The sequence below is a fragment of the Nyctereutes procyonoides genome, unplaced genomic scaffold (assembly GCF_905146905.1).
Source record: "Nyctereutes procyonoides isolate TBG_1078 unplaced genomic scaffold, NYPRO_anot_genome, whole genome shotgun sequence".
In the NCBI taxonomy this organism is placed as follows: Eukaryota; Metazoa; Chordata; class Mammalia; order Carnivora; family Canidae; genus Nyctereutes; species Nyctereutes procyonoides.
Genome location: NW_026575140.1, coordinates 14,351,855 through 14,373,468, shown reverse-complemented (window position 1 = coordinate 14,373,468; position 21,614 = coordinate 14,351,855). Strand labels below are relative to the sequence as shown.

General features: G+C 36.2%; 1 protein-coding gene across 1 annotated transcript in view; it reads right to left on the bottom strand.

The window, feature by feature from the left end:
- Window positions 1-21,614, bottom strand: part of CNTNAP4 (contactin associated protein family member 4) — a 247,457-nt gene that overhangs the window by 97,840 nt on the left and 128,003 nt on the right. The window contains 3 exon segments of the mRNA XM_055304701.1: window positions 2,765-2,908; window positions 7,726-7,910; window positions 8,470-8,673. Coding sequence (XP_055160676.1) covers window positions 2,765-2,908; window positions 7,726-7,910; window positions 8,470-8,673 — 533 coding nt within the window.

Here is a 21,614-nt window from a genome sequence, read left to right as displayed (position 1 = left end):
AGCTACTGCTTTTCCTTCCATATTTTTCTCCTTTCCCGTTGGTCCCTTAGTTTCATATATAAAATATATATACATATATAATTTCAGTTTTATGTTCAGTTATATGTACATAAGCACATACTTAGATATATATTGATGATATACCTACACATTAAGCATTATTTATTTTACAAAAATAGGAGCTATGTTTTATCACTAAAAAATATCTTATGGAAATTCTTTTGAGTTATGTGGTTTAAGCCTAATTCCTTCTTTTTGTTGATTGCATAAAACTCTATTATGTGAATGTTCCAACAGCAATTGAGTTGTTTTCCTCTTACTGTACATGTGCTTTGTTTCCAAGTTTTGCCTCTTGCAGCAATGCTGGAGTAAAAAACTCCACATGTTCCTATTTTCAGTTCTACAGAAGAGGGTTCTAAATAGAACTATATATACCTCTATGTTTTAATAAATATTTCCAGCTTCTTTTCCAAAAAGAAGTTAAAATACTCTACATTTCTACTGGTAATATACAAGGATATCCTTGTCCCCACATCCTTGGCAGGAATAGGTATCACAGATCTTTTAAGTTTGCACAAGTTCAATGACAAAATGCCAACGTGATAGACCATTTTTATTTATCTTGCATTACCTAACCAACAGTAAATCAGAGCATTTTTCACAAGTTTGTGGCTCTTTGGACTAGCTTTCCTAGAATGGTCTGTTTATATTCTTAGCACATTTTTCCTTTTATGTTTTACACTGGACACTACAATGTATAATGTACTACTTACATTTCTTTATTTTTAAAAAATATTTTTAAGTAATCTCTACACCCAATGTGGGGCTTGAACTCACAACCCTAAGATTAAGAGTCTCCACACTCTATTGAATGAGCCAGCCAAGCACCCCAACATTCCTTTATTTTTAAAATGTTTTTGGCTTTTTCTTTTCATTTTGCCCGTATGATCAGATTTACATGTATTATTTCTCATCTAATGGTTTTAAAACAGATCTCCAAGTTACCTTAGAATTGCATAAATTTTCATTAAAATGCTATACATACACATATACAAATTATTCTGCTAGTAGAGTAAAATAGATATTTAAGGATTTAAAAAAAACTTTAAGGTCTGAATTTTTTAGAAATAATTAAGCATGTCCCTTAACATAACATTTCAGAAATGAAGATAAACATATTTATTTTTTTTCTGAAAGTAATCTTTAACATGTTTTCCAAATACAGATTTGAAAAGTCAGTGAAATAGACTTAATATAGAAGGATACACATCAGAATTAAACCATTTGGTCTTGGTTAAACAAAAATATTTGGTTAAATTATGGTTTTGTTAAAAGTGAATTAGCTTTCACTAAGGACAAATATCTTGTCCCAGGGAATGAAATAACAAATATGGGAGAGTAAACCACACTGACCCATGATGTTAAAGGCAATTAGAACCTAACAAACCTTGTGAAACTGGAAACATTTTACCAGCTGCAGTTTGGTCTGATGCTTCATTTGGGCAGCTGCCTGCTACCCTGCAAACAGCAAATCCTCTTGCCAGGGAAAAGTGGGTGTTAGTTGCATGAGCAGTTTCTGGAAACTCCTTTTGCCAATGAAGCACACACGTCTATCTACAGTAGTTTTATTTTCCTTTTAAATCATCTTCCCTCTTATAAAAAAAATAACTAAAAATCTTTCTGATGGTATACTCCTTTAAATACTAACAATTCACACAGAGAATAAGGGATAAAATCTTTCATAAATAATAAGTATTTCCTATGATGTGCTTTGGAATTGGCTGACAAAGCACGAGCTTACATTTATATATCCTGAATTCTGAACAACCAAAGAAATGTATTGAAGTGGATCTATGTGTCTGCTTTTCTATCACGAAGCTGGTTAAGCTTGAAACCATGTTTCCCAGAATCCTCTTCCATGTCTGGTTCTGGTGAAAAGTTAGCCGAAAATGGAGATTCTGTGATATTTGAGTCAAAAGTGAAATGCCAGCCATTTCCTTCCAAAGGATTTTTTGTCTATGACAAACAAAGCACAGTAAAGGATGATCACAGAGGAGCTGGTTTGTTCCAGTTCGTCCTGGCTTTCCTTCACTCTGCTTCCCTCTTCTTCCTGACAGCTGGTCTCCACATTCCAGTTCCTCTGACAATTGTTAAGATCCAAGTCCTAAAATAGATCCCTTGTTCATAAAACTCATAGTGATGCTGCTTCCCTGGCGGAACCCTGACCAGTACAGTTATATTTAAAATTTGCTGCATTTCCACCAGATTAGAATGCAGCCTGACCAACATTGCTATTGGGACAGATTGGCAGATGCAGTATTGTAACCATCTATTCGTTTTTTTTATTTGTTGTGAATGACCATGGCAAAACACACTTTTTCAAATGCCTCTCTAATATACATGGATGTTATCTAATTCCAGGAACTTGGTATGCTTATTTAAGAAGTTTGTCAGGGAACATCTTATTAAGGAAGTTACACAGCAAAAGAAATTAGTACCCTGGAGTAATAACACCACAAAATTAAGTTATCAACTGTAAAAATAAATGCTTTACTGCGTATAAAAATAAAATAATCATACCCTGTGTATTACAATTCCTTTAGATACAATTAATTGCCTCCATGCATATTCTCTGAGCAGAGAAAAATTTTTAAAAGAGTAATCTCTAAAACATCATATCAAGTGGGAATCCAAAGTAGAGCAATTTCATTGTATGGAAAAATAACATAGTTTCACTTATTCATTTGCATAAAGATTCTCTTACCATAGCAATGATCTCTGGTTTTTGTCGCTTGGCCAAATCAATGATATCTACTCCATTATAATAGAGATTTTCTAGACACCCATGAAAATTCTTATGGGGGAAAGACACTGATTTTCCAGGTGCTGGAATCCCTCCAAAGCTGATCTTAGAAAGAAAAATGGCATCAATAATATTGTTTAGTGATTTTCTGATAATCTGCTTAAATAATTATGATTAGCAGCTATAGTTTTAATCATCACAGATAAATCAACTTTTCATCACCCTACACTGTCATGTTGCTAATTTCATATGGATATTTTTTAAAAATTAAAATGCAGACTTGAAAACAAATTTACATGCATTCAGTTTTCATTTACACTAATGTTTGATTATTCTTACAAGTAACTAATTACACAAAGGACACCTACAACCTAAAATAAAAGGTTGGATAACCATTTACAACAAATGGTTCTCAAAAGAATGCAGGGGTAGCCATCCTTATCAGAAATAAACGAAAATTCACTCCAATACAGGATAGTGAGAGACGAGAGAGGGACACATATCATACTTACAGATCTATCCAACAAGAGGACTTAACATTCCTCAATATTATGCCCCCGAATGTGGAGCTGCAAATACTTAAACGAATATTAACCAAAGTAAAGAATCTTAGATAATAATACACTTAATACTTGGTGCCTTCAATCTACTCTCTCTACCCTTGATAGGTCTTCTAAACACAACAACTCCAAAGAAACGAGAGCTTTACATGAGAAGCACTGACCAGAATAGATTTCACAGATATCTACAGAACTCAACAGTCCAAACACAACTGAATACACTCTTCTAAGTGGCACATGAACTTTTTCCCAGAAATAGAGACCACATACTGGGTCTCAAATCGGGTCTGAAACCGATACCAAAGATTGGGATCGTCCCTGCATATCCTCTCAGACCATAACGCCTTGAAATTAAACTCCAATCACAAGAAAAGTTTTGGTAGGACCTCAAACAACAGTGGAGGTTTAAGGACCATCCTGCTAAAAGTAAAAGGTTCAACCAGGAAATTAAGGAATAATTAAAAGAATCATAGGCAACTAATGATAAATGAAGATACCACTGTCAAAAATCTTTGGGATGCAGCAAAAGCAGTCCTGAGGGGGAGATACATCACAATACCAGCAAACCATTCAAAAACTGGAAAGAACTCAAATAACAAAAGCTAACTCTAACACATAAAGGAGGCTAGGAGAAGAAGCAGCAAATCATGACCCCGACACCCAGCAGAAGAAGAGAGTTAAAATTAAAATATGAGCAAACTCAACAGAAATTGAGACCGAGAAGAACTGTGGAACAGATCATAGAACCAGGAGTTTGGTTCTTTGAATAGAATTAAAGATTAGATAAACCATTAGCCAACCTTATTAAAAAGAAGAGAGAGAAGAACTCAAATTATTAAAATCATGAATAGAAGGAGAGATCACTACACAACACCAAGGAAATACAAATGATTTTAAAAACAATAGAACAGCTCAAGCGCCAATAACTTAAGGCAATCTATAAGAAATGGTCGCATTCCTGCAAAGCCACAAACTAACCAAACGGACAGGGAAGAAATAGAAAACCTGAACAGGCCAATAACCAGGGAGGAAATTTGAAGCAGTCATTCAAAAACCTCCCAAGACACAAGAGTCCGGGCCAGATGGCTCCCAGGGAATTCTTCAACTTAAAGAAAGAAATCATACCTATTCTACTAAAGCGTTTGGAAAGATAGAAAGAGATGGAGTAGACTTCCAAACTCATTCTATAGGCCAGCATCACTTAATTCCAAAAACAAAAGAGACCCCACCAAAAAGGAGAATTATCAGACCCAATATCCCTGATGAACATAGATGCAAAAATTCACACAAGAACTAGCCATAGGATCCAACAACACATAAGAAAATTATTCACCAAGACCAAGTAGATTTATATCCCCGGGATGCAAGCCTGGTTTCAACACCCGTTAAAACAATCATGTGATTCATCAATATCATCAAGAGAAAAAACCAAGAACCATATGAAACCTCTCATTAGATGCAGAGAAAGCATTTTGAACAAAAACAGCATACAATTCCTGAATAAAGACTCGTCAGAGTGTAGGGATAGAGGGTACTTACCACGATATCTTAAAAAGCCACTACGAAAAGCCCACAGAAATATCATTTCTCATGGGGCAGCCACTGGGAGCCTTTCCCCTAAGATTCCAGAACCAGACAGGGATTCCACTATCTCACCACTGCTATTCAACATAGTATTGGAAGACCCTAGCCTCAGCAATCAGCAACAAAAAGACATTAAAGGCATTCAAATGGCAAAGAAGAAGTCAAACTCTCTCTCTCCATCCCGATGACATGAGCACGCTAACATAGAAAACCCCAAAAGCCTCACACCCCAAGATTGCAAGAACTCATACAGCAAATTGTAGCGTGCAGGATACAAAATCAATGCCTCAAAATCAATGCATTCCCTATACACTAACAATGAACTGAAAAAGAGAAATTAAGGAGTCAATCCCCTTTACATTGCACCCAAAAGCATAAATAACCTAGGAAATAACCTAACCAAAGAGGTAAAGGATCCTATACCTAAAAACTATAGAACACTTCTGAAAGAAAAAGAGGAAGAACACAAAGAGGATGGAAACAATAGTTCCATTCTCATGGATTGGCAGAATTAATATTGTGAAAATTTCAATGCTACCCAGGTCAAATACACTTTCAATGCAATCCCAATCAAAATACCAGGACTTTTTCAGAGGAACTTTAGAACAAATTATTTTAAGATTTGTGTGGAATCAGAAAAGACCCCCGAATAGCCATGAGAATTTTAAAAAAGAAAACCATAGCTGGGGCATCACAATGCCAGATTTCAGGTTGTAACTACAAAAGCTGTGGCATCAAGACAGTGTGTACTGGGCACACAAACAGACACATAGACCAAATGGAACAGAATAGAGAAGCCAGAAATGGACCCTGAACGTTATGGTCAACTAATATTCGACAAAGGAGAAAGACGATCCACTGGAAGAAAAGACAGTCTCTTCAATAAATGGTGCAGGGAAAATTGGACGTCCACGATGCAGAAGAATGAAACTTCTAGACCACTTCCTTGCACCATACACAAAGATAAAACCACAAATATGAAAGATCTAAATAGTGAGACAAGATTCCATAAAATCCTAGAGAGAACACAGCAACACACCTTTTTGAACTTGGCCACAGTAACTTCTTGCAAGATCAACCACGAAGCAAAAGAAACAAAAGCAAATGAACTATTGGACTTCATCAGAGATAAGAAGCATTTGCACAGCAAAGGAACAGTCAACAAAACCAAAAGACAACCTACAGAATGGGATAAATATTTGCAAATAACATATCAGATAAAAGGGATAGTTTCCAAAAACTATAAAGAAACTTATTAAACCAATCACCAAAAAACAAATAATCCAATCATGAAATGGGCAAAAGACATGAAGGAAAAATCTCACAGAGGAACCAAAGACATTGCCCAACAGCACATGAAAAATGCTCCAGCATCACTTGCCATCAGGAAATACAAATCAAAACCACAATGAGATACCACCTCACGACCAGTGAGAATGGGAAAATTAACCCAAGGCAGGAAACACAAATGTTGGAGGAAGGAAAAAAAATTGCGGGAGAAAAGGAACCCTCTTACACGTTTGGTGGGAAAGTGAACTGTGCAGCCACTCTGGAAAACTGTGTGGAGGTTCCTCAAAGAATTAAAAATAGACCTTGCCCTACGACCCAGCAATTGCACAGTTAGTGGATTTACCCCGAAGATACAGATCAATGAAACGCCGTGCACCTGCACCCCGAATATTCTAGCAGCCATGTCCACAATAGCCAAACTGTGGAAGGAGCCTCGGTGCCCACGAAAGATTTAATGGATAAAGAAGATGTGTTTATGTATACAATGGAATATTACTCAGCCATTAGAAACAACAATTAGCCCACCATTTCTTCAACGTGGATGAACTGATGGTATTCTGCTGAGTGAAGTAAGTCAAACTCGGTAGAGACAAACATGTTATTGTCTCACTTATTTGGAAATATGAATAATATGAAGGGTAATATAATGGAAGGGAGAAGAAATGTGTTGGGAGAATTATTCATAAAGGGACACAGAACTAAAATTCTAACTCTGGAAATGAACTAGGGTGTGAAGTGGAGGAGTGGCGGGGGGGTGGGGGTGAATGGGTGACGGCACCAGGAGGGGACACTTGACGGGAATAGCACTGGTGTTATTCTGTATTGTGGTAAATTGAACACCAATAAAAAAATAATTTAGTAAAAAAAAAAAAAAAAACAAAGCCCCACAGGAAAAAAAAAAAAAAAAAAAAACAAGTAACTAATTACATCTGATTTGTGTTTATTGGTTGATGAATAAAAATGAATCTTTATATCCAGTAAATTTCTGTTTAATAACATAGCTGGTGAAAATGGCATTTTGTTTTATATATATTTCTGGGCACACATTGGTTATTTGTGCATCTGAATCAATTGATAATGAATTAATCAATTCATTACTATGACCTCTTCATATATCTACACTGCTCAAGGGTGGGTGCCCCTATAGCAAACACACAAAAAAAAAACATGCATTTACTCTATATTTACTTGGAGCAATACAATCTCTTAGAGATTTCCTACATGTGATCATCTATGACTATACATTTCAGGTAAAAAAGAAAAATCCCTCAGTATAAGAGTATATTAACATAGGTAGAAAGATGAAGCGTCAGTAGTATATGTCCAAATCTGCCATTATTAGTTAGGTCACCTTGGGAAACACTTCACTGAGACTCTGATTTACTCTGAAAGAAGGGAAGGATGCTCCCTACAGTATATTTTCTCTTGCATGGCTACCCCACACATATATCATACAAGTCTGTATTAATTGAAACATAACTATCACACCTCATGATCAAGGTCCAGGTAACTGAACTCCCCCTGGGCATGGAAACGATGCCTGTGCTCATCCACTGTAAAGTTAACTTGTTTGCCCACGTGCTGGATGAGCACGGAGTGCCAGTGCTGATCGTCCAGCAGGCTGCCCAGGGTGAGATTGATGAGCGTGTGAGTGGAGGGCAGTTTGGCTTCACCTTAGAAGAGAAAAAAAATAACAGCACCATTATTCCCAGTCTTAAAAAAAAAAAAAAAAAAAGTTTCCCCTTGTGGACCAGCATCTCTCATAATAATTGCAATCTCCTTCCTAGCATTCCATCCAAAACACTAGTATGGCTCTACCTGAAGTTTGAATATAATATCCTCTCAACCTTGTTGTAATTTCTTCCACTGTTAATTCTTTTTATTAGTATTTCCCATCATACATTCATTTGCAATGTAAATTTTATCTTTGCTACAACCTCATTATTTTTACTACCTCAATATTTTTCAATGACCCATTCCTTTCTTCATGATGTTTGAAAATAGCTATGTAGTTCTCTTGGCACTATGTAAAAAATATCAAATGAGGGTCTTGTACAATTTGCAAAATATGAACCATTTTGTACATGAAAGTGTAATACTTGGTGTACATATATGCCCTCGAATATGGAAATAAGGCACCTTAATTGTTACAAGAGAAGCTATAAAAGTATAAAGTTACTGAAATGATACCCAAATGGCCAGATTTTCAAGCACTTCACCAAATAATTTTACCTGAATTAATAAGTAAAAAGAGTCTTCCTCTTCTTAATTCCAATGTGATGTGATCTCCATTTTGCCCTTCCCGGTGGAGAAGAATTCCATCACTCTGCATAGTTTTAAATTTCAAAGAAATAACATCCTTCACTGGGCTCAGGGAGTTTTGATCAAATCTGTAGAGAAGGGAACTTTTTCCATCAAGATCAACCACCTCTGATCCTAGAAACAAAGACATTAAAAATCATTCTAAAGGATAAATACACCTTCATTAAAGCATTTTAAATGTGTATGTGTGTATATATATTTATATGTGGTATATTTATACACGCATAGATAATATATAAGGCATTGTGGATACACACAGACACATAGAGTCTGTTCCAAGCCAGTCATAAGGGAAAACAAAAGTTCCAATGTCTAATTCCCTCTTGATGCCTGGGATTGATTCCATTTTAGTCTTTACTAACCTATTTACAAAATAATGATCTACATCTTAAAATGTATTCCTAATTTTCTCATATTATCGAAAGCTATTTCTTTTCATTCAATAAATAAGAAAATCAGGAAAAACGTTATGATCAATATCCATAAAACCACTTTGCATATTTCACAATCAGTATTTTTAATGATGTTCCTGAAGTGTTGAAGCTACATGATTTTTAGCTCCTGAAAGAATGGTTTTGGTGTCTCAAAATTCTCTCATATATGCTGTAAATAAGACATTTGCATACAAATACACATACATACATATATCAGACTCATCGAATGCCACCTCAAGTATACATTACATTGACCTTTGTGTTTTGGTTTATTCAATTATTTTTGTGGCTAAGTAATAATATTTAAGAGCAATACTACATTCTGTTTTTAGAGGACATCGTTGGAAAGACACTCAATGATATTATAAGGGCTGTTCAGCTGCATTTGTATCAAAACTATGACATTGACATGTTTTTTAAGTTTTCTGACAGTGTCTTATCTACTCATTGTCAAGATCACTTTTATTCAGTTCATCTGAAAAAAGATGTCATGTTATACCAGTAACATAACAGCACATCTGTCAAAATCAGTTGCACCCTGAACAACAGACACAAAATAGAACTGATAATACTCAGAAAGCCTCAGCAGTGTTTTCTACATTTTGCACGTAAAAGTTTTTTTTTAAGGCAATTACCCTTGAGTTACATTTATGTAATAAATGAATAAATAAATGAATACCCAATGAAGCTATTTTTCAACTGGCTAGCAGACTCTTTCAAGTCAATGAAATGACATTAAAGTTTACTCATCTTGTTTCATTTGACAAAATTATTATAGCTACTTGTATGCCCAAATATACATTTCATTCAGAATATCCATCATTTTAAATGTGAACCATTTATACTCACCACCCCCTGAAAATTTTTTCAACTATTTTATGCAGCTATCTTTTGAAAATTCAGAGGTTTGATTTTTCCACATCTTGTTAATGTGCTTATAAAGAATTCATTCACCAAATGCACATGAATAAACATTGCACTTCTGTAGAAAGAATAATGTTAACTGAACAATTATTCCTTGTTATATAGCTGGATGAATGTTCATGGTAAAAACATAACTCTGTGTCAAATACAAATAATGTGTTCTGTGATTATTAGATTACAATAAATTAAGAAAAATTTCAATAAGACAGACTTTAAGTGCTGACACATTTGGAGCCATGCAGTTATCTCTGAGTTAATGTATTGCTTAAAGGCAACCATCATAATAATGATTTTATTTTAGATAAAGTCTATTTTTGGAATTAGCTACCAAGAGAATTTTTTTCCAGTAAAGGTTCAACCTGTGTTACTTTAGCCTGCTATTTCTTTTTTTCTCTTCTTCACTCTTATTTTCATAATTGTCATATTCACCCTTCATGGCACCTAAAGCTTTTGTGCCTAGAATATTTCCATCAGCAAAAGAAAAAGAATAGTGAACAAGGTATCAGACAATTGATACCTGAAGCAATGGTGTACTGAACCATCTCTTAAACTGAAGCCACTGGTCACTTTCTTTCACTCTTACTTATTATCTTCTTACTCTACAGGTATTACCTAAGTAACGTGAGGCATTCACTCAACAAGTATCTGTTTGGCGCATTGTTTGTTAGGCCCTGGGATAGATGCTGAGATAAAGAGAGTAATCACTCCCAGCATGGCCCTTGCCCTCACGGAGCTGACATTCCATGAAAATGGACACTGCTTAGCAAGCAAACAACCATGACAGACTGATGGAGATTAACAAAAGACTGGGTTTCTTTAGTCACGGTAGTTGGGGAAATTCAGTTATCTGATCTAGAAACCTCCCCCAATAACCTTCCTATTCCCCACCTGTCTTCAAATCCTATACATGTCCCCATAAACTTTTAGAATTACTCTTAGGACATGTAAATTCCTCAAAACCTAGATATTCTCCAACACTTTCTCTCCTTCACTGTCATAAAAGGAAGCTCTGAGGATTGCTGAGAAATATGGTGACAGTAATTCAACTCTCAGAGGAGGACGAAGAGTGATCAGGGCTTGCCTTGAAAATGGGTCAAAAGCAAGAAAATAGTTTAAGTGGGAAATCAATAAACCTCTTGCCACACCAACACAGACTTCGCATGTGTGTGAACAATTCCTTCAGGGAAAAAAAGCTAAATATAATTCAGAATCTGAGTACAATGTCAGCACAGGAAAACTACAGCTTATATACGTGCAATATATGCACAAGAATTTTCATGAAAGAAAAAATTCAGGATGATTCCCAACAGTATTACTTTAGATAAAAGACTCACTTATAATGAGTCTAATATAAGTCACTGCTATAAAAAGCTACCTACACAACATAAAAAGCATATATAAAAAGCATACGATTTTAAACAATCACAAAACACTATGTTGTGGCACATACAGTTAATGATATGAAAATATGGAACTATATGAAAAAAATCTTGAGACAGAAAGAGGAAGACAGAGAGAGAATGAATTTTATTCATTATCAGAATCTAGCTCTCTAAGGACGCTGGTGGGAGAGATAGGTTTGTAGTTTCTCTTGAAAATGATCTTATCCACTGTCAAGAAAAATTGGAATAACTAGATATAATCCAAAGGCATAACTTCACATCCTTTCAATGTCATTTGAACTATTTCCTCACAGGCCCATTTAAAGATTATTTAATTCCAGGTGAATTAATAAATGTCTGATTTTACTACTTATTACAGATTAGGACCAGACTTTGTTAAGATACATGTTAATTTGTAGATTTTTTTCCCCAGTAGAAATACAAATGGCTCTAGGGTTATGGTTTTATTGCTGTTGGACATTAACCATTTATGTACCCAACCTAGTGATGGTAATCCAACATTCTTTCTTGGATTCCTATCTACACCCAGTCTCTTGAATCTTCTTTCAACTAGCTTTACCATCATTCTGATTCCTTCTTTAATTAATCAAATACATCTTTCATGTGTGTTTATTCTGTATTTGAATGAAAGTCATGGTTTTCTGTTTTTGAAAATTTTACTTTCAACATTATTAACTCGATAAGTACAATTTGGGCTTCCCATCATTGACTGGTGAAGCAACATTTCAAGTCTCAGCCATCACCAGTAACATTCAAGGCAAATTTATTTTCATTATTCCATAAAGAACACTACCAATGCAAATACATTCTCACAAAAGAAAAATGATGATTCAGATGATTCATAACAACTCTGAAACTAACTTATGAAAGATTTGATAAGTATAGGCCGTTAATGAAAGCAATGTAACTCAACATTTATTTGTTTGGAAACACTAAAATAAGCATCCAAAGTAATAGTCAATTAATAGAATCACACTTATGCTCATCTTGTTGTCAAACACTTTCAGAAAAAGAATCCTTTGTACGTGGTTGAAATCCATAAATAGGAAAAGAGAGATATTAGAAAATTGACTATAAGAAAAACTAGAAATCAGAAGTTAATAAAATCTTAACAGTAAAAGACCTATAGTCCAAAGATGTAGGAGGAGACATGTTACTTAACAATTATTTTTCTAATGGCAAATCTGCTCATTACTAGGCTAATAACTGAGGTTATATTTTTAATGATTGGTTTACTATCAATATTAATAGTATGGCCCTGTCATACCCTGTTCACTATAGGGAGGACATAAACTCTAATTTTCTAGTAACAAGTTGCAAATTGTTCTGACACATTTATCCCCCTCAGGCTAGTCCCCTTCTGAGCCATTTGTAATAGATTTTTATTATAATGTAGCTTAGTAGTTAAAACAATGTGTGGGTTTGCATCTTCACTATAGCTTGGGTAAGTGTATGAGTTTCCTATTATTGATGCAACAAATGACCACAAACTTGGTCATGTGAAACAATACAAATTTCTTATCTTCTAGTTTTGGAATTCAAAAGTCCTAAAATCAAGGTGTTGGCAAGAGCTGCTTTCCTTCTGAAGTCTCTGGAAGATAATCCCTTTCTTCCTCTTTCCTATGTTCTAGAGACCATCCACATTCCTTGGTTCAGGACTCCTTCCTTCACGTATAGGACTTGTATCATAGTATCTTCAAATCCCTCACCTTGTTTTCGCTCTTCTTCTCTGACTGATCTTCTCATCTCCCTCTTATAAAGACCCTTGTGATTACCCTGGGCCCACCTGGACAATCCAGGCTACTCTCCCTATCTCAAGATCCTTAATTTAATCATACCTGTAAGCGCCTATGTCATGTAATGTAGTTACAGGTAACAGGGCATTACTCCCTTAATGACACAAGGTACTTAACCCCTGTGCCCGCTTCCTATCTGTACCATGGGAATAATAATAGTATATTCCTCATAGAATTGTTGTATGAATGTGTATCTGTATAATTTTTGGAAGAATTACTGGCACATAATTAAAACTCAATAAACATTAACTACTACTAATGCTAATGCTGTTATTTATTGTTAGAACACTGGGCAGGGAAAGAGGCACAGTAAAAATAATTAAATACATTTGGTGTATTTAGTTTAAAAGATAAACTCTTTAAAAAATAATGAATTTCCGAAGAGCATGAGAAATGCTCAATTATCAATGTCACTGCCAGGTTATGCAGCAAGAATGATTTGAGGCCATCTGTGGGTTCTGTGGCTTTCTCTATCTGTCAGCTAATGCCTGAGCTGACTCACCATGGCAATTGTTGGTGACCTGAATCCTCCTCAGTGAATACCTCCATCTCAAATCTTCTCATTTATAGCAGGCACCAAGGAAAGAACAGACAGACTCACAAAGACTATAGGCCCTACTCTCATATCAATTCTCCTTGCAACCCCAGGAAAGAGGTATAGACTGCTTTATTTGCATGATTCAGAAATACAATCTCCCGTGGAATGAAAGTTTTCCAATAGAAAATATTCAAATTTCTTTCAGGGAGTTGTGTCAGAAGTGGCATTGCTGCAATGTGTATTCTGCGCTACTTTCTGCAAGCACGTATTTATGGACAGCTCCCTGTGAATAGTGGAAGATACAGCAATGCATAAATACAAAGCATACTTTTTCCCAAGGAGCTTCCATTCTAATGGGAAAGACGCACATCCCCAAGATGTGATTTTTTTCATGCCAGCGGTTGGAGCTTTGCTTTCTGCATTGGGGCTGGGTCCAAATGATATCTAACATCTGCAGGAGGACGTGATCCACTCAGCCTCAGAGAAGGATGTCAACTAAATTGCAGAATTACCTCTGTGAGCAGCAAATTGTTCTTCTATATGTACATATTTTACATGCAAACACACTTCTCATTGTAATATCATCCACTTGACTCAGTAGCCTTCTCTCCTATTTCTTTTTTTTAAATGTTATTCTTTTTTTTTTAATTTTTTTCCATTTATTTATGATAGTCACAGAGAGAGAGAGAGAGAGAGAGAGAGAGAGAGGCAGAGGGAGAAGCAGGCTCCATGCACCGGGAGCCCGACGTGGGACTCGATCCCGGGTCTCCAGGATCGCGCCCTGGGCCAAAGGCAGGCGCCAAACCGCTGCGCCACTCAGGGATCCCTCTCATCCTACTTCTGCTCCAGAAGTTTGAGACTTTGTAAAATGTGAGGTTGCTATCTGAAAAAGCAATGTCCTCCCTGCTCCCTAAGTGGATTACTAAGAAAAACCTATACAACAGCATCCTTTCTTAACTGAGCTCCATGGCCCATCCATGTTAGAATCAACTGAGAAGAATCTCTTGGGGTTTCCATAAACTGAGAACCACACCCAGGAAAACAGATTCCTGAGTGAACCTGAGCAGATGACAGCATGAGGATTATCTGACGAGAAGAACAAGAAGGTTAAAGAGATCTTTTCTCTGAAAGTGAATAAGCTCATTGCATATTGAATTGTACCACGGAAAACAAATGTATTTATGTACCCTGTAAGTGATAGCTACAGAAAACTATGGAGGTGGTAGTGGGTTGTCCTGAAAGATGTTTTGGGGAGAAATTGGTTCTGTGAATTAAACTGTGAATCATCGCATCACTGATGAGGTCCATTGGCTAAGAAACGTAAAAGAGAAAACCTGGATAGGAAATGCATGAGTTGCAAAACAAATCTTTTAGTACAGAAAACTGACCTTATTAAAGGTCATCAAAGAGTTCCTGAAAAAGACACGAGAGCCTTCTATTAATTCTGTGGGAAGCACCCCAAAATATAAATAGAAAAAAAATGCTCAAAATGGAGAAAGAACAATGGACCAAACTCTTCTGGGCTAAACAAACAGACAAGCTCCAGTATTGGGCACACTGCTTCTTTATTTGAAAATTAGTACCTACAAATTTCTAAACAAACAGAGGTCCAATTTTGACTTCTAAGAAATATAAATCAGACTGAGTCGCCGTTAAACTATTACACGGTGAGATATGAAAGCAACAGCATGATGTATTGGTACTTGAGATCTGCGTTACTGAAATGGGTTTTAAGAGATGGCAAGGAGAGACCAAGCACTTGAGAAATCAACAGGAAATAGGTTGTACTATTTTTGCATAGTAGTGTCAAGAAACACAGAATGATTTAAGGGACTTTTAAGTATAAAACAACCAGAATTAGTACAATAAAAAGGAAGATGGTACAGGATCAAGGGCTGCATATAACCACAGGGAAAAGGTGACTTTACTATCATGGTTTTAAATAGACTGAATTAAGATCAGTGATAACACTCCAGGAGGTTATATGAACAAACAAGATCGCTGCCACTTAAATATCTGTCTAAACTAACCTTTTTGATAGATTTGAAAGGGATAACACCTACTGCATCAAGGACACTGGAGTGTGTCACAGGAGGGCATAAGCTGTATTTCTGTTTCTAATATTTGTTTGTAACTTTCATAATGCCACAGAAGTCACTTAAATGCTGAGTCTCAATTTCCTTATTTGGAATACGTGGATAAAAAGTCCAATTTCTTATTCCACACAAGAAGCTGTGGGTTTCAAATGCAATCATCAAAAAGCCTCATTTATTACATATTTTATATGCTGTTATTATCTTTTTAATAATAACTAACATTCGAAATCTCATATAGTCATCTCACGGTTCTTTAATCAACTGCTACTGTATGTGTAATACATCTGTGGCTTTTATTACATTTATTCATTTTTCAGTTTTTATCCTGGCTAACTGGATGTTTTTCTTAGTTCATCCATTCAGCAAATAGTTACTGAACATTTACTATGCCGAGTCCTAGAGTAGGAGCTGGTGTTGCAACAGTGAACATATTCTGTCTTCATGGATCCCCCAATCTGAAGGAAAAGAAAGAGATCAAGCAACTCATCCCACATGTACAGATATACTTACAAACTAAACTGTAAGTGGAGCGTGAAAGGGCAGGGCTGTACATCAGTTTTGAACAGCGAGATCTAAATTAGGCTACTGGTTGGGGACCACAGTTTCAAGAAAATGAAACTTACTTTGAGTAAATGCCCACCTTTGTAAAAATGTCGAGGGTCAGGAGGGAAGGAGAAGGTGGGGAAGGGGAAGTGAGGAGAGGTGGGAGAATGGAGACTGGGGAGGTGGGGTGGAGGCAGCAGGATGGAAATGGGAGAGGTCCACAGATCACCTTGACTCTGGGAATGCTTGGTTCTAGGTTTCATTGGCAGGAGTCTACTTTGGTTTCATCCTTATCTCTAGGACATAACAAATGGTCCTCAGATTGGTTTTTACTCCTAAAGGAATGCCCTCTGGCTTTCCAGTTACAAGCACTGAGGAGGGCACTTGACGAGGTGAACACTGGGTGTTATACTATATGTCGGCGAATCGAACTTCAATAAAAAAATTTATATATATAAATATAATTAATCATACTTATAATATAAATATATTATATCAACATTATATTATAAATATAATTATAAATTATTATAACAAATATAAATGATAAATATAGTTATATTATAAATATAATATAATTATATTATAAATATAATTATATTATAATGTTATAATATATTACATATTATAATATGATTATATATAAATATATAATTTATATAAATTATAAATATATATATTTTATATATATTTTATATATATATATATAAAATTGGAGGTAGCACCCTCAAGAGGCAGTTACTCAGAGCAGTTGTGAGGATCCTGGCAGAGTTATTAGGATATCTGTCAGTAAATTGTGCTTTCTCAATAATAAAAAAAAAAAAGCCCAAGATATTTAACAAGTCCCTCTAGATTGGCAGGACTATATTTTTTTCCAAAGGTGTTCCTCCAGGCACTAGATAGATGCTGACGTCTTTAGCACCTGACCTCTCCCAACCTGCTTTCATCTGGGCTCCTTGGTATCGCATCTTGGGCACGTGTGATTCCCAAATCAGCCAAGGACTAAAGGAGTTTCTGTGCAGGAGTTGAGGCCTTCCCTCTCTGACCCCTTTCTTTTCAGGATTCCACCCTCAATTTTTAGCCACTCTGGCAACCTTGAACTTTGAACTCGGCTTCCTCAGCCCAGTAAAATCTAGCTGCTTTCTGCTTGAGTATTATGATGTCTGAAAACTGGGATGTGTTTTTAAGAAAAAGTCAGTTAAATGTGGATCTCCCAGAGCTTCCTTTCCTTCTTTCAAGAATCAAACCTTGTCAAGTTTCATCCTGTTTTGAATTGAAGGAGGTTTTCTTATGTATATTTTTCCCCCAGGGATTACAACTACAGCAAGCTAGCCCAATAAAAATGATTCTGCTAGGACTGGTACTGAAAAGCAAATCATCTTTTCATTAACTTTTATAATCACTGACTTGGTCTATTAATTTATCTAGGATTGCAAGGTGGGAATATGCTAATTCTATTATTCCCTCTTTATTTATTACCTAGAGTACACCTTGAAAGAGAAATTCTCTGACTTCTATTTGGTTACTTTGAAGTACATGGGAAAGGTATGATAAATTCTTTATGTTTCCCTTCATTTATCAATTTTCAAAATAATGAGTTGGTTCCTTCATATCTCTCATAGGTAACCAATTAGATTTTCATTTTTTAGTACTGTCATGAACCTTTTCACTTAAACATATTTAATATGTGGCAAAACTCTTGTTACTATCCTTCCTGATGCTATAAGATTTCCATTTTTGGTCAGTGAGAGCCTGCTCACCTGAGAGCCTGCTGAGTTGTGACATAATCCCAGCGGGTTTCATAGTTTCCTTTTTTTCTGATATTTAAGAGTTAACCTTATTTTAATTTTACTATAACCTCACTTATCAGATTAAAATCTTAAGACTACAAATTTTACAAAGAATTAGAATTTATCCTCCTTGATTTTTAGGCCAACCAGAAATCTACCTACTTTTTAAACATTTGGCAAAAAAATAGGATTCCTCAGCTACAGTATTAGCTGATAAATAATTTGAGTGCAGGGACTGTATTTAATTCACTTCGGTCAGGTATTTAGCAGTTAACATGTGGGAGTTGCTTAATAAATATGCATTCAATTCAATTATAACTATTATTTAGAGTAAATCCTAAAAGTTTAATGCTTTTCATTTCTCCCCCAACTGGACATGTGGTATAAGAAACCAGTCCTGAAGAGACACAAGACAATGATTCAGTTCTCAGTGTTAGAATTTACACTTCTCAGGCTGCTTTCCTGCATTTCCTATTAATATGTTTTCCAAACTGAAGTCTACTGATAGAAGTCACTCCAGCTTTCAAGATTTTTTACATTATAAAATGCATATTTTTATTTTTTTAAGTTGACATGAGTTTTGTAATTGTTGACTTACTTCCATTTGTTAAACAGAATCCATTGTTTTCTCTTAAACAGTCTGGATTTAAGCAAATAAACACAACAGTTTCTATATTCTACATAGTTTCTATACTTCCATATATCTCTTCTAGTCTTCTCATTTGAAAGATGTCTGATCTTTCATGGGCTGCACATGCCTCCGGTTTGGCAGGAAAAACCCTCCTGAGACTCACCAACCCTGCCTCCCTTCGTTCATTCACCTACTCCGAAGACTCAGAACAAAGAAGGAACATCTGACTACAATATGGTATAATGCATGCAGAACAGCTCTTCCAGGAGCAGATGAAAGTGTCCTCTGACCCAAAAGTGGGGTGTCAGGGAAGTTCTCAGAGACAGTGATTTCTCTGCTGAGAAAAGGTGACTAGTGAAAGACTTATCTCAGTGGAGAAATGAAGGCTGCATGTGTGGTGATTGCCCTGGGCACTGTGCAAAGATCCCAAGTCTAGAAACATCATGAAATCATGGCATGTTGAAGAAATGAAAATGGTTCTATATGGCTAGATAGCTGGATGCTCTTACTGTGCTGAGGATGAGGAAAGGAGGATTGGGGTCACAAAATGAGGACATTTACATAACAACTACATGAAAGGAGCTTCAGATTTACACTAAGGGTAGTTGTTGCAGCAATTCATCCACAATTAAATAATAACATCTCCTGTGGCTTCACTGCCACTTCCAAAGGACATCTCAGACACAGTCACTTCCACTCAGTCTTGTACCCTTTCTCTCTGCCTCTGTTTACCATTGTTTACTTTCTTTTGGGACATTTCATAGAGTTGTATTTCTTTACTGTCAAACATTTTCTCTTCTTTTTCTTTCTTCCACAAGTTATTTCCTTACCTACATCTCTTGTCTAGTTCTATAAACATGTTTCATGGCTGCTATGGCCAAGACATCTGAAATTTATACTTTCTCTTTGAACCCATAAAATTTAGCTTCTACTACTCTCATTACTCAGGAAACAACTTCCAAGTTTCCCAACATAAAAGTAGAACATGCTCTTTGATATGGATTTTCTATTCACTTGATGTTCCTTCGTAACAAGTTACTGGCCTAACTCACCCGGACAGAGGGTAATAAAATTATGTGTGGCTCTCACAATAGCCACTGTCCCTGAAACATTCATAGGAGCAGCTTTTGCACCTATAACTTCGGTGAACACACACATAAGACACAAGGGGGGCCCAGCATAAAAATGCATGACCCCTGAAAAACAATGTAAAGAACCCACTTTGATTATGATAGAAATGCATCTCTCCTTTTCAGAGACAGGAGTAGTTGTCCAAACACAGCACTTTATACTTCTATTCTTAAGAGTAATGCAGTAAGTAGAAACTTATGATTTAATAACAATGATATTCATATAGGTTTCAATTATATACCTTCGACTGAGAGGGTTTAGAGTTCCAACCTTTTGTATTCCCTAGGCATGCATTCAACGAGTCAGCAATGGAATTAATTATCTCCCGTGTGCCCTTTTGGAGCTCATTCATTCTCTCTCTCTACTGGCCCTCCCAGCAAATGGCACCACTTTCCAGATGCTTGTTCCAATCTTATAACTCAAGGACCCTCCCATGTAATCACTAAGTTCCCTTCATTCAACATCCTCAGTATATTTGAGTCTGATTTGAGTCAAGAGAACCCTCTCTCCTGATTGCTGGTCCTCTGGTACGAGGTTCCACTGTCACTTGCACACGTGAGAACAGAGACCTCCCAATTGAGCTGCCACCTCCAATGTGTGTGCCCTTTCAGCCTAAATGACCATTCTCAAATACAAACCATCCTCCAAGCAATTCTCGTCTCTCGATGAGGGTACGCCCCTTCTCCTGTTTGGACTAACCACCAAGGCTCCCATGTGAAAATATCTGCATTTTAGTTTCAAACCTCTTGCTGTGAACATTTATACTAATCTCAATTTATCAATCACTTTATTCCTCTTATCCTGCACTCATGCTACAGTGTTTTACATTGAGTCTGTAGAATTCTTATGACATTGCCTCTTCTGACCTGTAGGGTCAAACATTCCACGTTAGTTGCCATAAAGGGTTCTGTTTTTACAAGGACTCATGCACACAACCCACAACCCAGATCTCCCTTTCTCTCCCTGAAGTTAACAAGCAAGCTGAGAGCCAGCTCTGTAGGGTCATCATAGATCCCCCTGCTGAACGTTATACATAGTAGTCTTGCGGGTTACCTTGGCAACAGGTACATTGCTTTCTTGGCTTTTACTGTACATCAGTACTATCAATTTTGTTTTGAGTTTTGTAACTTTGTGGCATTTTAGATAATTTTGCATTTGTGCCTTGTTGTGTAGAGTGAAAGGACTGTATTGAATAAACCCAGAATTAGGATGCAAAAAAATTATATATAATAATAATTCCCATTAAGAAATAGTCATTATTTTAGAATTTATCCCTACACCAATACCTAGTAGAGTTCTCTTTCAGCAAGTGTCAATAAATACTTAAAAGGTGAATGCATGTATGATTCATATAGTTGTGTCAAGAGCACAGGCTTTGGAAAGTAACGGATGTGAATTTAAATCTTAGATCTAACACATGCAATCTGTGTAATTCTGGACAAAGTTCTTAATTTCTCTAAGGTTCACTCTATCCCACATCAAGAGACTTGAAGCATCCTGGTATACACCACTCTTAAGTGAGTGGCTCAGGCAAAGCCCAAGAGTCACATTAAGTTGGTGTAAGTGCCATGGACACACAGGCCAGTGGGGTGCATGCAGTCCTCCAGGCCTTCACAAGAGGCTCACTTAACTGCCAGCATGGAGAGGTAGTCTGTGACTGTGATCCAGGAGGGAAACCCTGAACACTTCTAACACCACCTCTCCTTTTAATAGAGAGTTTAGGCGAATGGCCTTATATATCTGAAGAAAATCCAGGCTGATCTTTGATC